We start from the raw sequence: 14,631 nt of genomic DNA on the forward strand, positions 1-14,631 counted from the left end.
CCGCTTCTGAGTAGGAACTGGCAGCCAATCCGAGCGCAGGAGGGCGGGGTTTGGTCAAAGCGGGGGTTGGAGGGGTATAGCAGCGCAGCCCATTCCCACACACCGCGCGCGCGCCTACCTGACTGTCATTCCGAAAAAGAAAGCAGAGCCCACCGGAGCCCACCAGAGCGCTCCTCACTCTCCGCGCCCGCTTTTCCCCTACCCTCATTAAGTCACTGCTAATTGGGAGTCATTAGTACAATGTGAACGGCTTGCTCTGCCAGTGAGTTTTGTGTGTTTATCCACTCCGGTTTCGTTGGGCTCCAAAAAGAAGCTTTTGCTGGTTGGACTGCTTCGTGCACGCGGCTCGAGAGCGCGCCTCAACACCTGCGCGAACTATGTGAAGGTAAATGAAGGAGACTTTGGTCTAACACTGTTTCTGAGTGTGTGTGTGTGTGTGTGTGTGTTTGATGAATGCTTTGGAGGTTCGTTTTTTAATGTATTTTTATTTATATATTTATTGATTTTATTTCTTGGTTTAGATATGTAAGTTTTCTTATGAATCATAATTGTAAAACTTTTATATGCAATTTTTACTTTCATGCATTACGTTTTCATTCCCTGCTTTATTTATTTATTTGTTTGTGTATTTATTTATGTATTTATGATATACTTGAGTATTTTTTCTTATTCTTCTCCTTAATGTATTATTATTTATCGTTATTATTATTAATACTAATACCATTAATACAAAAATAATTATTGTATTACTAAAAACTATATTAATTTGTTTATTAATATGATTTATTGGTATTTATTCATGTGTCTGGATCAAAACCGAAGTCCTACAATCTAAAAAAAAACACAGTGGCGGTGTTGGGAGGGGTGCTCAAAAGCCTTGGTTTGATTTTTCTGAATACAACCTCTTAAGGGTCTTGTTTCCCTGAAATATAGGATATTCAGACAGGTTGTAAAATTTGAGCTCTTTCAGAGGATCCTTTGATATAAGATCCATGAGCCTAGTCTAGGCTATTAATATGATTGAATTAACGAGTCACTGTAAAATGTCACTTAAAGCCATTGAAACCGCATGGCCTGATAAATCAACGCCAGCGACTCAAGCCGTATGTCTGCCGGGGTGCTGCTGTCTCATTATTCCACGCACTGCATCTCATTTTCTTGGCTAACAGCTGGTTAACTGATTGCCAAGTGAGTGGACCCCTCCTATGATGGGTCTGCTGTACAGGAGATTACCCTTGATTGTTTCATTTTCTGCTTAATTTGACATTTGATCACCTCAAACGTATCAACAGGCTCCACTCCAAGCACCATTTCCTTAAAAAGGTAATATAGTCTAGTACTACAAGAGTAGTAGGAAGCTTGGGGAATAACGTTCCTCGCACATTCCTTAGTTCTTATCACGAAAGCAGCATGCATTTATGCATCCAAGGTTAGTTGTGCACTCAGTGATGCGCTTGTGTTTTTATCAAAGCCTCCTGAGACTTTGTAATTATGCTCAGTGTGGGTGTCGGAGATAAGTCCCATTACGCCAGCCCTAATTCATTGTCTAAAACATTCTCTCCATCTCATCCTAATAGATTTTGTACAACACACCATTGGCCACAGCGTTCCCCCTCTCAGAGGCAGACATGAAGTCTGTTCTGGATGGCGTGGCGGACACCACCTTCAGGACCATCACCTCCGGGCTCCAGTACCTTGGGTCCAACGATGCCAGCTATGATGACGCTACTATCGATGCAGGCTTTGTCAAGGGTGGATACTCCTTCCAGAAACCGCCGTCTGCCTTCCGCAGCAACTCCTTCCCGGATAAAGTCGGTCCAGACGAGGAGCTCATCCTCAAAGGGATTCCGTTCTATCCCACCAATGGCACGGATCTGTTTGGCAACCGGACCCTGGTGGAGGAGGGGGACAATGTGCAGTGTGGAGAGAACTTCATGGACATGGAGTGCTTTATGATACTGACCCCGAGCCAGCAGCTGGCTGTGGCGGTCATGTCTCTGACATTGGGCACCTTCACGGTGCTGGAGAACCTGGTGGTGCTGTGTGTGATCTTGCAGTCCCGCACCCTGCGCTGCAGACCCTCTTACCACTTCATTGGCAGCCTGGCCGTGGCAGACCTGCTGGGCAGCGTGATCTTTGTCTACAGCTTCTTGGACTTCCACATCTTTCACCGCAAAGACAGCCCTAATATATTCCTCTTCAAGCTGGGAGGTGTCACAGCATCCTTTACTGCTTCCGTCGGGAGTCTCTTCCTCACGGCTATCGATCGATACATCTCCATTCACCGGCCACTGGCCTACCGGCGCATTGTGACCCGCACCAAGGCAGTGATTGCCTTCTGCATGATGTGGGCCATCTCCATCATCATTGCAGTGATCCCCCTGCTGGGCTGGAACTGCAGGCGGTTAAAGTCAGTGTGTTCAGACATCTTCCCACTGATCGATGAGAACTACCTGATGTTCTGGATCGGTGTGACTAGCATCCTTTTGATCTTCATCATCTACGCCTACATGTACATCCTGTGGAAGGCCCACCACCACGCTGTACGGATGCTCAGTCGAACCTCGCAGAAAAGCCTGGTGGTCTACTCGGCGGATGGCACCAAGGTCCAGACCACCCGGCCTGAGCAGGCCCGCATGGACATCCGCCTGGCCAAGACGCTGGTCCTTATCCTGGTGGTCCTGGTCATCTGCTGGGGCCCTGTGCTGGCCATCATGGTCTATGACCTTTTCTGGAAAATGGATGACGACATCAAGACGGTGTTCGCCTTCTGCACCATGCTATGCTTGCTCAACTCCACGGTGAACCCCATCATCTACGCCCTGCGGAGTAAGGACCTGCGTCGGGCCTTCCTGGCCACCTGCCAGGGCTGCAGGAGCAGCAGCAACACACTGCAGCTGGACAACAGCTTGGAGTCGGACTGCCAGAACCGCAACCTGCAGATCCACGCCAACCGGGCGGCCGAGAGCTGCGTCAAGACCACTGTGAAAATAGCCAAAGTGACCATGTCCGTCTCCACCGACACCTCCGCCGAAGCCGTCTGACGGACCCAGGCAGCCTGGCTGCCCTGGGCATGAAAAAGGAGAAGGAATGATGAAGCCATGCGCTAAGCTTGCCATGAGAGTTTGTCTAGTCATTTTCGAGTCCAACTGTGAGTCAGCTGTGTCAAACTAAAAGTCCAACAAAGTGGAATCAGGTTTGAAAGAGGACAGTGATGGACGAGAGGGTCCGAACGCAGCACAAAGGGAGTGGTCCATTGATTTCCCCTGTCGGATCATGTGTGCCACTGTGGCGTCTTAGTACTCAAGTGCCAAAATCGTTCTCTGACGCGAGGGCATCCTTCTCATTCATGGCATCAGTACTTGTGCTGGGATTCTTACTGTGTTCTTTGTGCCATTCTTATCGACCATATCAACCCATTGAGTATGCGTGGATGTTGTGAATGCTCTCATGAAGGCTTACTATATTTTTATACTTTGAAATCAGGTTTTTGAACAATTATACCTTCTCTCATGGGGACAAGGGGCTATTGATCTTTTTAGTATGAAAACGTTCCAGTATGTGTGTCGATTTGTAAATATGTGTACCATATATATTCCATGCGGTCATGCTAAAAGACAAAAGACAAACCTCTCACTGGCTGTGAGATATTCTGATAGTCTGGCTCCTCAGAGCATGTTAGTAATGGTAGTGAATCAAGCACTGAACAATAAGGGACTTAACTGCCGTTAATGCTATCCTCTTGAAAAAAAAACCTAACATGAAAAGTGTGAGTATTGAAGTTGATATTGTTAACAGTTGTGTTGAGTCTCGATTTTCTGTGCTGTTGACTGAGCTCTTTTTTTTGGAAGATATCCTAGCATTGGCATTTGGGTCTTCTCACTCCTTTCTGACTGTTTTGGAGATTTCGTGAATGTACTGACTGTTCGGTAAGATGACTTCAATACAATTGTATGGTTGCTCTGCACAACGATGCGATGGATGATGTGCCAGTCCCTTGGACACGGGTCAAGCCTAGTCCTGGACGAAGACAATGGTGATTTGGTGACCACTGACAGCATCCCAGGGCTAGGCTTAATCGGTGTCTGCTCAAACCAACCCAATGGGTTATGTTGCACATCAGAAGCACATGGCCTGGAGGACGGAAATGTCCTCTAGTTTTAAAACGAACAAAAAAAGAGAAAAAAAAACATCAGCCGAAGTGTAAATATTGATGTTCAGTGATCACAATCTTAAACTGTGATGTGATGTTCTTCTTCTCCTTCCTGTAACGGCGTGTTCAAAAACAGGCTCCTGTCCTTTTATGCATAATGTCTTTCTCGTAAGGCTAAAGACTAGCATTCAGCCCCGAGTGGCTGGAGCAAGAAAAGATAAAAAGAGCAGCTTGAGCTGCTTCTTGGGGTGAGGAAACTCAAAAGGATGTGAAGTCGCCTACTGACTGGGAATAAACTACAATGTTTTGTGTATTGCGGTACTAATAGTGATGAACCTGATCCAAACTGTTACTAATAGAATGTTTACCTCTGTTTTAGCAAATGGCTACAAGAGAAACGATGTTCATGTTGTGCTGAAATCAAAATTGTGGTGTGCTGGCTGCACCTCTCTGAGATAAACGTGTTCAGGTCAGGTGTGTTCAACTCTTAGGGCTGGTTTCTTGTACCAATATTGAGCCAGTCCTGGAATGACAGAAGGGGATTTTGGAAATACAAGGAAATGGACACCATCCTTACAACTTAATGGATGAGAAAGCTTAGGACGTCTGTAGGACCGGCCTGTTTGTACCTATCCATTACATAACCGCAGAAGAGAAAAAAGTGTAAAAAGTATAAAAAGTGTTTGTGGTTCGTAGAATAACATATTGTACGTTAGGTTTCTTAAGAAATGGACGATTCCCCAAAGCAGGGCTGTCTGGGGCATTATGGAATGGGTGTGTTTCACCTGTTAGCACTACAGATGCAGAGTAAACCTAGTTGCGGTGATTTGAATAGCTTTTATTCCAGTTTAACCCATAAAACAGTCTGCTAAGCTTTGTCTTTTCCTCTTTCTCTAAATGCTTTTGACTGGGTCATGTGAACAAGAGTTGCACTGTGCATATCTACATTGTGGGCTGCTTTTCTAGACACATAGCATAATGTAAGCCTAGTCTCAGTCTACGCTGTCAACAGGTGGATTGCCCACTGAAAAAAAAAACACCCTTCGTAGTCTGACTCTAGGCTGGGGAGAAAAAAACAGTCCTCTGATTTTCTGTAAATCTGGATTTCATTGTGTTTAGTTCAGATTCTGAAGGAATTAAAAATGCGGGAGTTTTTTTCAGTAGTTAGTAGTAGCTAAAGTTTGCCGTGATCTTTAAACCTCGCTGTTGCCTCTCTGCCGGAAGTCGTAGCTGCTCATTTCTGCTGTTGTCGTGCGTGGAGTGAAGATTAAAAACACCACTAAAACCTGTCAAGTGGCTTCTGTCCCAAGGTGGCACATGACTCAATCGTCTGAAAATATTAAAGCTGAAATCAGTGGCAGCTTGTAATTTTCTGTATCGCAGTGTAGTCTGTTTCAAGCTTTTGAATAAAGTCACAACTGACCATCAGACTCTATGTTGATGGAGTTCTTTATGCTGCACACTTACACTTACAGCCAAGGGACTGGTTCTCAGGGACCTCCAACACAACCTCTGAACCTATAGGAGGACGGGTTTGAGAAACACTGATCTATGGTGTGAACACACTACACTCTCATTTCTACAGATTTGCAACATTTCTGCATAGTTAAATGGTTAAGACATAGACAGTCATTCTTACCCAGCCAATATGCTCACGTGGGGCTCACATGGGTGCAATGTGCTCTAGGTGGTTCCCAAATGGGCATGGGCTCTGAGAGGGTTAGTACATGGGTTATTACTGGGGCTCACTTGGGCTTCCCAAATAGGCCTCATTGTTACAGCCCACCTTACATGGGTCCCATCTAAGCCCTGTATGCAGTGTACCACCTAAATGGGGCCCATATTTAACCCCTCCTGGTTCCATCACTGACCCTGGTGAGCTGGGCATTTTCTAAAATCCATTAATGAAGGGAAGGTGCATGCAGAGTGTTATCAGGCAAAATATTCCCCAAAAAATATGTCTTTTTTTGCATTTGCCACTTTATTAAGCTCAGTATTAAGCTCAGATTCACTGGCGGTTTTAGAGAGTAAAAAAAGGGTAGTATTTTTGTTGAGACGCTGGGATTCCTGGTTCTATCATTTACATGTTTTTGTACAGTGACCCTTTTTACACCAAACCCATCCATGTTTTATTAACACTGATTTAATCTTGTGAAAAGTTCCAGAAAAATAACCAACACTGCTGCTGCATCAGGTGTCAGAGCACAAAAAAAAGAAATTACTGTCAACATCTCTGGGCTGGTGGCTCCATCTTGTGGCAACTGACAATAAATATGGGCATGGATTATAGACCCCGGCGGGGCAACTGATGGCCGCTGTCCTCTTATGTTTTCCCTATATCTGAGCAGGACAAACCACAAAATTATGCTGGCACCCAGCCCTTCAAGATTCAGTTCTGCTCCTGTTTCTGAACAAGTAGCACAAATGCAAATAACAATGAACACACAAGACTGATAACAAGCTTTAAGTATTAAGGACATAGCATCCCTGTGGATTACTGTGCAAATCAGAAGCCGAAGGCCATTAACACCCGGATCAGTTATATGTTAGATTAGTCTTACAGTGTATCTCTAATCCTAAAGCTGGTAAGTGAAGTCTTGGAAGGCTGCTGTTATGCAGTAACCCCAAATGACCAGGTAGTGTAGGTTTAGTGTGAAACAGGGAACTTTCAGAACTGTGCCAGAATCTGGTCCTCAGTTTCCAGCCACTGCTATATACAGCTATATAGCATTTTTTACAACTGGCTTTATCACAGCCAGAGTAACAGAAACCTGGATAAGGACCAAGGCTCAAAAGAGGAACAACTCCTTCTCTGGCCAACACCTAAAATCAGAGTATTATTAGGAGTAAACAAATACTGTAAGAGCTATAAGAAAAAAAATGACCAAATGGTACCTACTTCAAATACAAGAACCCAATCAATAGGCACAAGCATTTGGATTAAGCTGTCAAGAGCAAGAAGTATTTAATTCCTGATTCTCAAAAGGACACTCATGTAAACAGGAGAGAGACTCTATAGTGGGAGACCAGTTTGTTTGAATGTATATAAAGAAGTAGCTCTAAAACCTGTGTAGGAGCACAACACCAGTAGACAGCACATAGAAAGGGAAAGTGATGGCCTGTGTCTACAGCAGTGGTTTTCAAGCCTGGCCTCAGGCTACCCTCAGGAACATTCACATGTGTAGTGTTCTTAGCAGCCACACTCCTGATTTAACTCACTTAATTAAAAAGCCATTCCTGACTTGACTAAAGTAGGTGTGCTACAGCAGGACAGGGGACTCTCCAGGACCATTATTAGAAAACTCCAACTTAGAGATCAAAAAGTTCAGTTCCAACACACCTGGCTCTAATCCCAAGGACTCTTCACTTTGATTAGGTGCTGCATAAATATTAGAACTATCTAGGTGGTAGATTTGTGGTAGTTTAGTTTGGAAAGAACTACACTTCTTAACCCTGGTTCTGGAGGCAACCCATCCTGTACATTTTAGTATCCTTTCTCCCCACAACAATTAAACTAATTAGCACATGAACAATCCCTTTCCACCTTGCAGGGTGTTACAGCAGGGAGGCCACTAAAATGTGCAGGGTGGGGTGCCTCCAGGACCAGGGTTGAGAAACACTGCCATAGTGCACTACACATGAGCAAGACTAGCGGGACCTTTAACCATTATAGCTGCATTTGTCCCACCATGCAAAATGACTTCAAGGTCATACCCAAGCCCCCCCAAATGAAAGACATCTGCCAAGTATAATCAAACTTTATTTCACAAGGACACACAAAATACAAGACATTTTGGTTCAATATGAAGTTCTAAAAACAAGTTACTAGGCTTGAACGTTCCCCTTACACCGCTGGATCAACTCCTGTAAAACAACCAGAAGAAACCATTTACATGAAGACGCATTCCCACAGGACAAAAGCAGAAGCTATTAACAGCACACTGGAGTTGCTCATCAGAAGTCAGATCCGTAATGGGTTATCAGTCACAAATGATCAGTTTCGGGATAGGTTCATCATTAAAGCAACAGTGATGCACACAGTAACTAAGACACATTCAGGGTGCATTCAACTTACCCTTGAGATCTTCACAGTCTGGAGGAGGAAGTCCACTGTAGAGCACAACAAGAACAAAGAGGCAAGGTGATTAGCACTTAATGAGCCTTAAGCTAGCAGATAACAGTAGGAATCATTTAACTCCTGCACTGATTGTTAAACAGGCTCCGTCTACCAGCTCTCCCCAATTCATTCAGGCATTAAAATGAAGCCTCGCCAGAAAACAGCCAAATCACCATCTTTACAGACACTAATGGTCCAGGGTTCTTACTAGAGACAAATTAGGATTTGTAGACATCATGACCACTGGCTCTAATCACCAGCACATTTCTCCACAATGAACCATTTCACATCAAACTACTGAATGCCCATTTTAATGCTTATTCAGAAGGCCTAAAACGAGTCATCCCCATTAAACTCCTGGAGAACTAGACTTTATGCTGCATCAGAAAACAAAACAGGAACAGGGAACTAGATATAGGCCTATACAGCAGCCCCCCCCCCCCCCCCCCAACCCCTACCTCAAACCCTCTCGTCTAGCCCACGTGCACTGCACGGTTACGTGTTTTCTGCTTAAAGTAGTTTTGATAATTAGCTAGATAATATGATACGGGCTAGATTGCAGCTAGATCACTGGACTGGAGCGAAGGAACACTAAACAGGAGAATCACAGGAGCGCCGAAACCCGGGTCCCAGTGACCACGTGCATGCCCTGCCCATGTTTAAGTTTAGAGACACAACCAAACCCTCTCCCTTAGGCAGCTAATAAATTCCTGCACCATCAGAATTCTGCATTTAATAATAAATAAAAAATAATTAAATAATTAAATAAATAAGTACCTTTCAGCCACAGACCGGTCCAACACGTCCACGCCTCACGCTCACATGGAGTAAAGAGAACCTGAACTCCAGCGAGAGGCGGGTAGATACTGCACTATCCGCACTTCCGGTCATGACGTTTTCCTTCGAGAACCAATCCGCTAAAACATGGATAAAACATGGGTATTGTGTGATTTTCTATTTTAGTAGATTTTTGTATTTAGATTTTTTTAAAAATGTAAATTGAATGTGTATATGATGCTGATGAATAAACGAGTGCGTAGTATAATTAAACAAACGTGTAAATAACTGTCATATTTATTTTTATTTATTTATTTATTTATTTATTTGTTTTTGCTTGTTTGTGTGTGTGTTTTTTTCTCAAGAACAAAACTTTATGGGGGAAAAATAATACTTCTTAACTTCAGTGGAATGGAAATAAATGATTTTATTTTTTTATAAGTCATTTTGTTGCATTTCTGAATCCTAATTTCTCACTTCTGTGCACAATAAGACTTGCTAAAAACTACTGCTATAGGAGCTGGTATGCAATACATGGTACTCGGTGCTGATCATCTGTGCCCCTCCTCTCTGCTCGCCGTCCAGAGAATGTTTGGCTTATGCCGCCCCCTAGTGTATTAAAACGACACTGTAGACACAGTCTCTCAAACAGTATGTGAGAATACAGCATTTGTTCACTTTTCATGTACAAGTACTGTTATTATTTTGCTATGGATAAAATATACATACCTATAAAACAAATGTATAACATATCCGCTCGAATCAGGTCGGGGGTGGGCATGAGAAGGATTATGGCTCTTCAAAATAAGGGTCCTAGCTATAATTTAGTGCTGCGAACTTTCTCTCAGCACAGGACAATTTCAGAGACTAAAACAGGTTTGTTGTTAAAAAAGAGAAAATATATATATATATATATATATATATATATATATATATTTACATTCTTATTAACATGTCCGTAATTTAAATGTCCGTAACTTTTATTTTAACAATACAAAACTAAATTAAAATAAATTCAGTGTCAATATTGTGCTAGCTGGAAGTATTAAAATTATTGTTAGTTTTTAATTGCTTGCTAAATGACATTATTAAAAACGTACTGAAACATCGTATAATAACTGCTTTTAGAAGTTAATTTCTCGATGAGAAACACTGGGAGTGCAGGGACTTTTACTTTAAAATCTAGTCTAATCTGTGGGGGAAATAGTGTTGTCAACTGACTAAACTGTTGACATGTCTAAGAGGTTTACCTTGCCAGTGTAACAATGAGGCAGTTTGTAAGATGAATTATCCTCGGCGTGTGCTGAGTAAGTCTGAGTTCCTGCTCCAGCCGAGGCTCCTTCAAAGGTACAGTGAGTCTACAGACCAGTCCTCTGTTAACAGACGATTAGCGAGCTGAGTTTAGCAGCTTAGCTAAAGTTACTGTATTTTCCACGTATGCGCGAAACATCATGACCTGAGACGAGCTGGCTGTGTACCGGACATGCTCCTCATGTCTTAACCAGTTAGTTACCTGTTTACTAACACACCCGGCCAGGTTCACGGAGTGTTTTCCGGAGAGGTCAGCGCTGGCGCTAGTTTGGTCAGCTCAGCGCGCTGGGAGAGTTTGTTAATAGCTGTCAGCTGACTTCGGTCCAGACGTTTCTGTTGCTTTCACAGCAGTGTTTTAACATACGAGCATACGAAATTCATAAAGTACTCTCAAGTCCTAAAAGCCCCTTCAAACAGCCTCAAACTGTACTGTGGGAGAGTCTTGAGCGTCTGAGAAAACATACGAACCCATTTGTCCGAATCGTAAGAGTTTCTTTAAGCATTACATTACAGACATTACAGTAAACACGAGCAGACATGCTCACTGCTGTCTGACCTTACCCCCACACTCTGCTCTCTGACCTGATCCCCACCTGCGGAATAGCTTACCTGTTTTAACCAGGGACTTGTGTAAATCGAGGATTGCCAATTCCCATTGGGGTTAGGATTTAGGGTTGATTTATGGGTAAGGTTAAAGTTGGGGTTAGGATTTAGGGGTAAGGTTAAAGTTGGGGTTTAGGATTTAGGGGTAAGGTTAAAGTTGGGGTTTAGGATTTAGGGGTAAGGTTAAGGTTGGGGTTAGGATTTAGGGGTAAGGTTAAGGTTGGGGTTAGGATTTAGGGGTAAGGTTAAGGTTGGGGTTAGGATTTAGGGGTAAGGTTAAGGTTGGGGTTTAGGATTTAGGGGTAAGGTTAAGGTTGGGGTTTAGGATTTAGGGGTAAGGTTAAGGTTAAGGTTAGGATTTAGGGGTAAGGTTAAGGTTGGGGTTTAGGATTTAGGGGTAAGGTTAAGGTTAAGGTTAGGATTTAGGGGTAAGGTTAAGGTTGGGGTTTAGGATTTAGGGGTAAGGTTAAGGTTGGGGTTAGGATTTAGGGGTAAGGTTAAGGTTGGGGTTAGGATTTAGGGGTAAGGTTAAGGTTGGGTTTAGGATTTAGGGGTAAGGTTAAGGTTGGGTTTAGGATTTAGGGGTAAGGTTGGGGTTAGGATTTAGGGGTAAGGTTAAGGTTGGGGTTAGGATTTAGGGGTAAGGTTAAGGTTGGGTTTAGGATTTAGGGGTAAGGTTAAGGTTGGGGTTAGGATTTAGGGGTAAGGTTAAGGTTGGGGTTAGGATTTAGGGGTAAGGTTTGAGTTAGGGGTAATTTATGGGTAAGGTTAAGGTTGGCTTTAGGATTTAGGGTTGATTTAGGGTAAGGTTGTGGTTAAGGTTAGGGGTTTGGGGTAATTTATGGGTAAGGGTAAGGTTGGGGTTAGGATTTAGGGGTAAGGTTTGGGTTAGGGGTAAGATTTAGGGGTAAGGTTTGGGTTGGGGTTAAGAATTAGGGTTAATTTGGGGGTAAGGGAAAGGTTGTGGTTAGGATTTAGGGGTAAGGGTGAGGTGGTTATGATTTAGGGGTAAGGTTGGGGGTTAGGGTTAATTTAGGGGTAAGGGAAAGGTTGGGGTTTAAGGGTAATTTAGGGGTGAGGGTAGGGTTGGGGTTAGGATTTAGGGGTAAGGTTGGGGTTAGGATTTAGGGGTAAGGTTAAGGTTGGGGTTAGGATTTAGGGGTAAGGTTAAGGTTGGGTTTAGGATTTAGGGGTAAGGTTAAGGTTGGGGTTAGGATTTAGGGGTAAGGTTAAGGTTGGGGTTAGGATTTAGGGGTAAGGTTTGAGTTAGGGGTAATTTATGGGTAAGGTTAAGGTTGGCTTTAGGATTTAGGGTTGATTTAGGGTAAGGTTGTGGTTAAGGTTAGGGGTTTGGGGTAATTTATGGGTAAGGGTAAGGTTGGGGTTAGGATTTAGGGGTAAGGTTTGGGTTAGGGGTAAGATTTAGGGGTAAGGTTTGGGTTGGGGTTAAGAATTAGGGTTAATTTGGGGGTAAGGGAAAGGTTGTGGTTAGGATTTAGGGGTAAGGGTGAGGTGGTTATGATTTAGGGGTAAGGTTGGGGGTTAGGGTTAATTTAGGGGTAAGGGAAAGGTTGGGGTTTAAGGGTAATTTAGGGGTGAGGGTAGGGTTGGGGTTAGGATTTAGGGGTAAGGTTGGGGTTTAGGGTTAATTTAGGGGTAAGGGTAGGGTTGGGGTTAGGATTTAGGGTTGATTCAGGGGTAAGGTTTGGGTTAGGGTTATGTATATAAAAACATTGCTATAGTTTTTTTTTAATGATTTCTGCACAGTGCTGTACATGGATACACATTAAAGGCTGAGGAAGCTGATGTAATGGGACAGTCATTAGACTCTATTTACTTCTATTTACTTCTTTGGCAGATCCCAGATGGCAGACTTGAAAACATTATTGTTGACCCTCAGAAGAGGGTTTAAGATTGACATGCTTAAGGAAGTTGTGCGGCAGTATCCTTTTATATGCTTCTTGCTGATGTCCATGCTGTCGTCGACCATAATTCTCACCAGGTGAGTAGAGTGCAGTCATAACAAATCAGATTAATGAAAGTAAAGCTCACATTGTGTTCACAAGTTGAAACAGATTGTGTTTTTGTGGAAGTTCATTATTCTGACAGACTAACAGACTTCTCGCCTCCTCTTGTCTTTTAGGTATCTACATGTTCTGATGATCTTTTGGTCCTTCCTTGCCGGAGCAATTACCTTCTACTGTTCACTCAGTCCAAACTACCTCGTACCAAATGTCTTCTTTTCTACGAAGACCAAAGACAAAGTAAGTTTGTGAACTTAGCAGTTCTTTTACAGTCTGACAAAACAGAAAAAAATGAGTGACTCGTGTCCTTCTATGTGTCCGTGTACAGCGGCAGGAACAGCAGGAGCTCTTCCCGCAGGGTCACAGTTGTGCGGTTTGTGGGAAAAACAAGTGCACTCGACACAGGTAGAGTCTCCTGCAAGTACAGAGCAATAGTGATTAAATGTTTACTTATAATTTTTTTTAGGCAGAATATAAACAAACAAACACTGAACGCTGGTTTGCTTTATATCTGCTTCACAGACCAACACTACTTCTGGAAAACTACCAGCCTTGGTTGGGTTTGAAAGTACCCTCAAAAGTGGACACATCCATCGGAGAGGTAGAGTTTACCTGAGGTGTTTCTTATGAGTCTTTTGTTTAGTTCAGTTCAGTTCAGACTAATTTATTAATCCTATTAAAAACTCACATAGACACAAAGATTGATATCCATAGGTCTAAAGAGCTGTGCAAAGAATCAATGAGCAGCTCTAACAAATCTTTTAAAAAGAACATAATGCTGAATGATGAAGGTCTGTCATTTCTAACATTCTGGTTTTCATTGGTCTTCAGGTGCTGGAGTTAGTTCTGGAGAACTTTGTGTATCCTTGGTACAGGTATGGCATACTGCTCCATATTGTTGTACCCTGTGTAGCAGTTTTGGGTTTCTAAGCTCTACATACACATACATAAGACTACACCCTACAACATGGCACAGGAAACTGCATCATTGCATTAATTGTAGTAAAAATAGTTTAATATTCTTTCATGACAGGCTAAATCAAACCAAAGTGAAATGAAATATGGCCTTTAAGCATCGTTCACATGACCACCCTCCTTCCCCCTTGCGGACCCTTTCCCCACTGTTCATGCCTAAATCCACCCAAGCTCATAAGGAACCGATCAAAACCTTAGGTTGTGAATACTTGAGACTGTAGGGTCTTGCTCATAGTCCACTGTGGGGTACTAATACTCTCTATTAGGTATATTACACACTTCTTACAGTGTTTATTTGCTAATGTCTTAACACATATAATATGCAGATAGTTTTTGTAAATAATATTGTTGGTCAATGGCTTTCTAAAAAAATTTTTTTAAACGTGGTAAAAACACATAAACAAAAGTCAGTGCTTGGGTCTTTGAGCGCTATAGCGGAAGTTTCATGTTTATTGAGATATTCTGTACTGACTACAAGTAATTACTGTTTTTTTACTGTATTATTTAAGTGGAATTTTACACAATTGAATGTAATGATTTGCTTATACAAATTTAAATTGTCTGCAGGCATATTTGACTTTGAAAATGCAAAAATATAAAGGATGCAAAAATAGTTAATGTTAATGTTAAAATAGAAATACAAAAGTGCATATAAATGTAAATGTTCGTTC

General features: G+C 42.6%; 2 protein-coding genes, 1 long non-coding RNA gene and 1 other non-coding gene across 6 annotated transcripts in view; 2 read left to right on the plus strand and 2 right to left on the minus strand.

The window, feature by feature from the left end:
- Nucleotides 1-299: 299 nt before the first annotated feature.
- On the plus strand, nt 300-5,581 carry cnr1 (cannabinoid receptor 1). The gene is made up of 2 exons (XM_072678644.1): nt 300-385; nt 1,578-5,581. The coding sequence occupies exon 2, from the start codon at nt 1,629-1,631 to the stop codon at nt 3,042-3,044; it is 1,416 nt and encodes a 471-aa protein (XP_072534745.1). The 5' UTR covers nt 300-385; nt 1,578-1,628; the 3' UTR covers nt 3,045-5,581.
- A 2,314-nt stretch (nt 5,582-7,895) lies between these two features.
- LOC140555219 (uncharacterized) lies at nt 7,896-10,669 on the minus strand. 2 transcript variants are annotated; one of them, XR_011979658.1, is made up of 5 exons: nt 10,561-10,669; nt 10,298-10,420; nt 9,048-9,187; nt 8,229-8,263; nt 7,896-8,017 (listed from the first exon to the last, which is right to left on the minus strand). It is a non-coding gene; the product is annotated as an uncharacterized lncRNA (long non-coding RNA). The 2 variants fall into 2 exon arrangements; XR_011979657.1 differs by lacking the exon at nt 10,561-10,669 and having other exon boundaries at nt 10,298-10,510.
- On the minus strand, nt 8,105-8,176 carry LOC140538125 (small nucleolar RNA SNORD50). The gene has a single exon (XR_011977704.1). It is a non-coding gene; the product is annotated as a small nucleolar RNA SNORD50 (small nucleolar RNA).
- Nucleotides 10,254-14,631, plus strand: part of snx14 (sorting nexin 14) — a 30,441-nt gene continuing 26,063 nt past the window's right edge. For both annotated transcript variants that reach the window (XM_072678645.1, XM_072678646.1), the window contains exons 1-6: nt 10,254-10,394; nt 12,820-12,963; nt 13,105-13,225; nt 13,314-13,390; nt 13,508-13,586; nt 13,817-13,860. In XM_072678645.1, the coding sequence (XP_072534746.1) occupies nt 10,330-10,394; nt 12,820-12,963; nt 13,105-13,225; nt 13,314-13,390; nt 13,508-13,586; nt 13,817-13,860 (530 nt within the window). In that variant the 5' untranslated portion in view covers nt 10,254-10,329. The remainder of the gene's footprint in view (nt 10,395-12,819; nt 12,964-13,104; nt 13,226-13,313; nt 13,391-13,507; nt 13,587-13,816; nt 13,861-14,631) is intronic.

Source organism: Salminus brasiliensis, chromosome 1, assembly GCF_030463535.1.
Source record: "Salminus brasiliensis chromosome 1, fSalBra1.hap2, whole genome shotgun sequence".
NCBI classification, from domain to species: Eukaryota; Metazoa; Chordata; class Actinopteri; order Characiformes; family Bryconidae; genus Salminus; species Salminus brasiliensis.

Bases quoted from the DNA above. Each gene is read 5' to 3' on its own strand.
- cnr1 (XM_072678644.1), top strand. From the start codon at position 1,629: ATGAAGTCTGTTCTGGATGGCGTGGCGGACACCACCTTCAGGACCATC.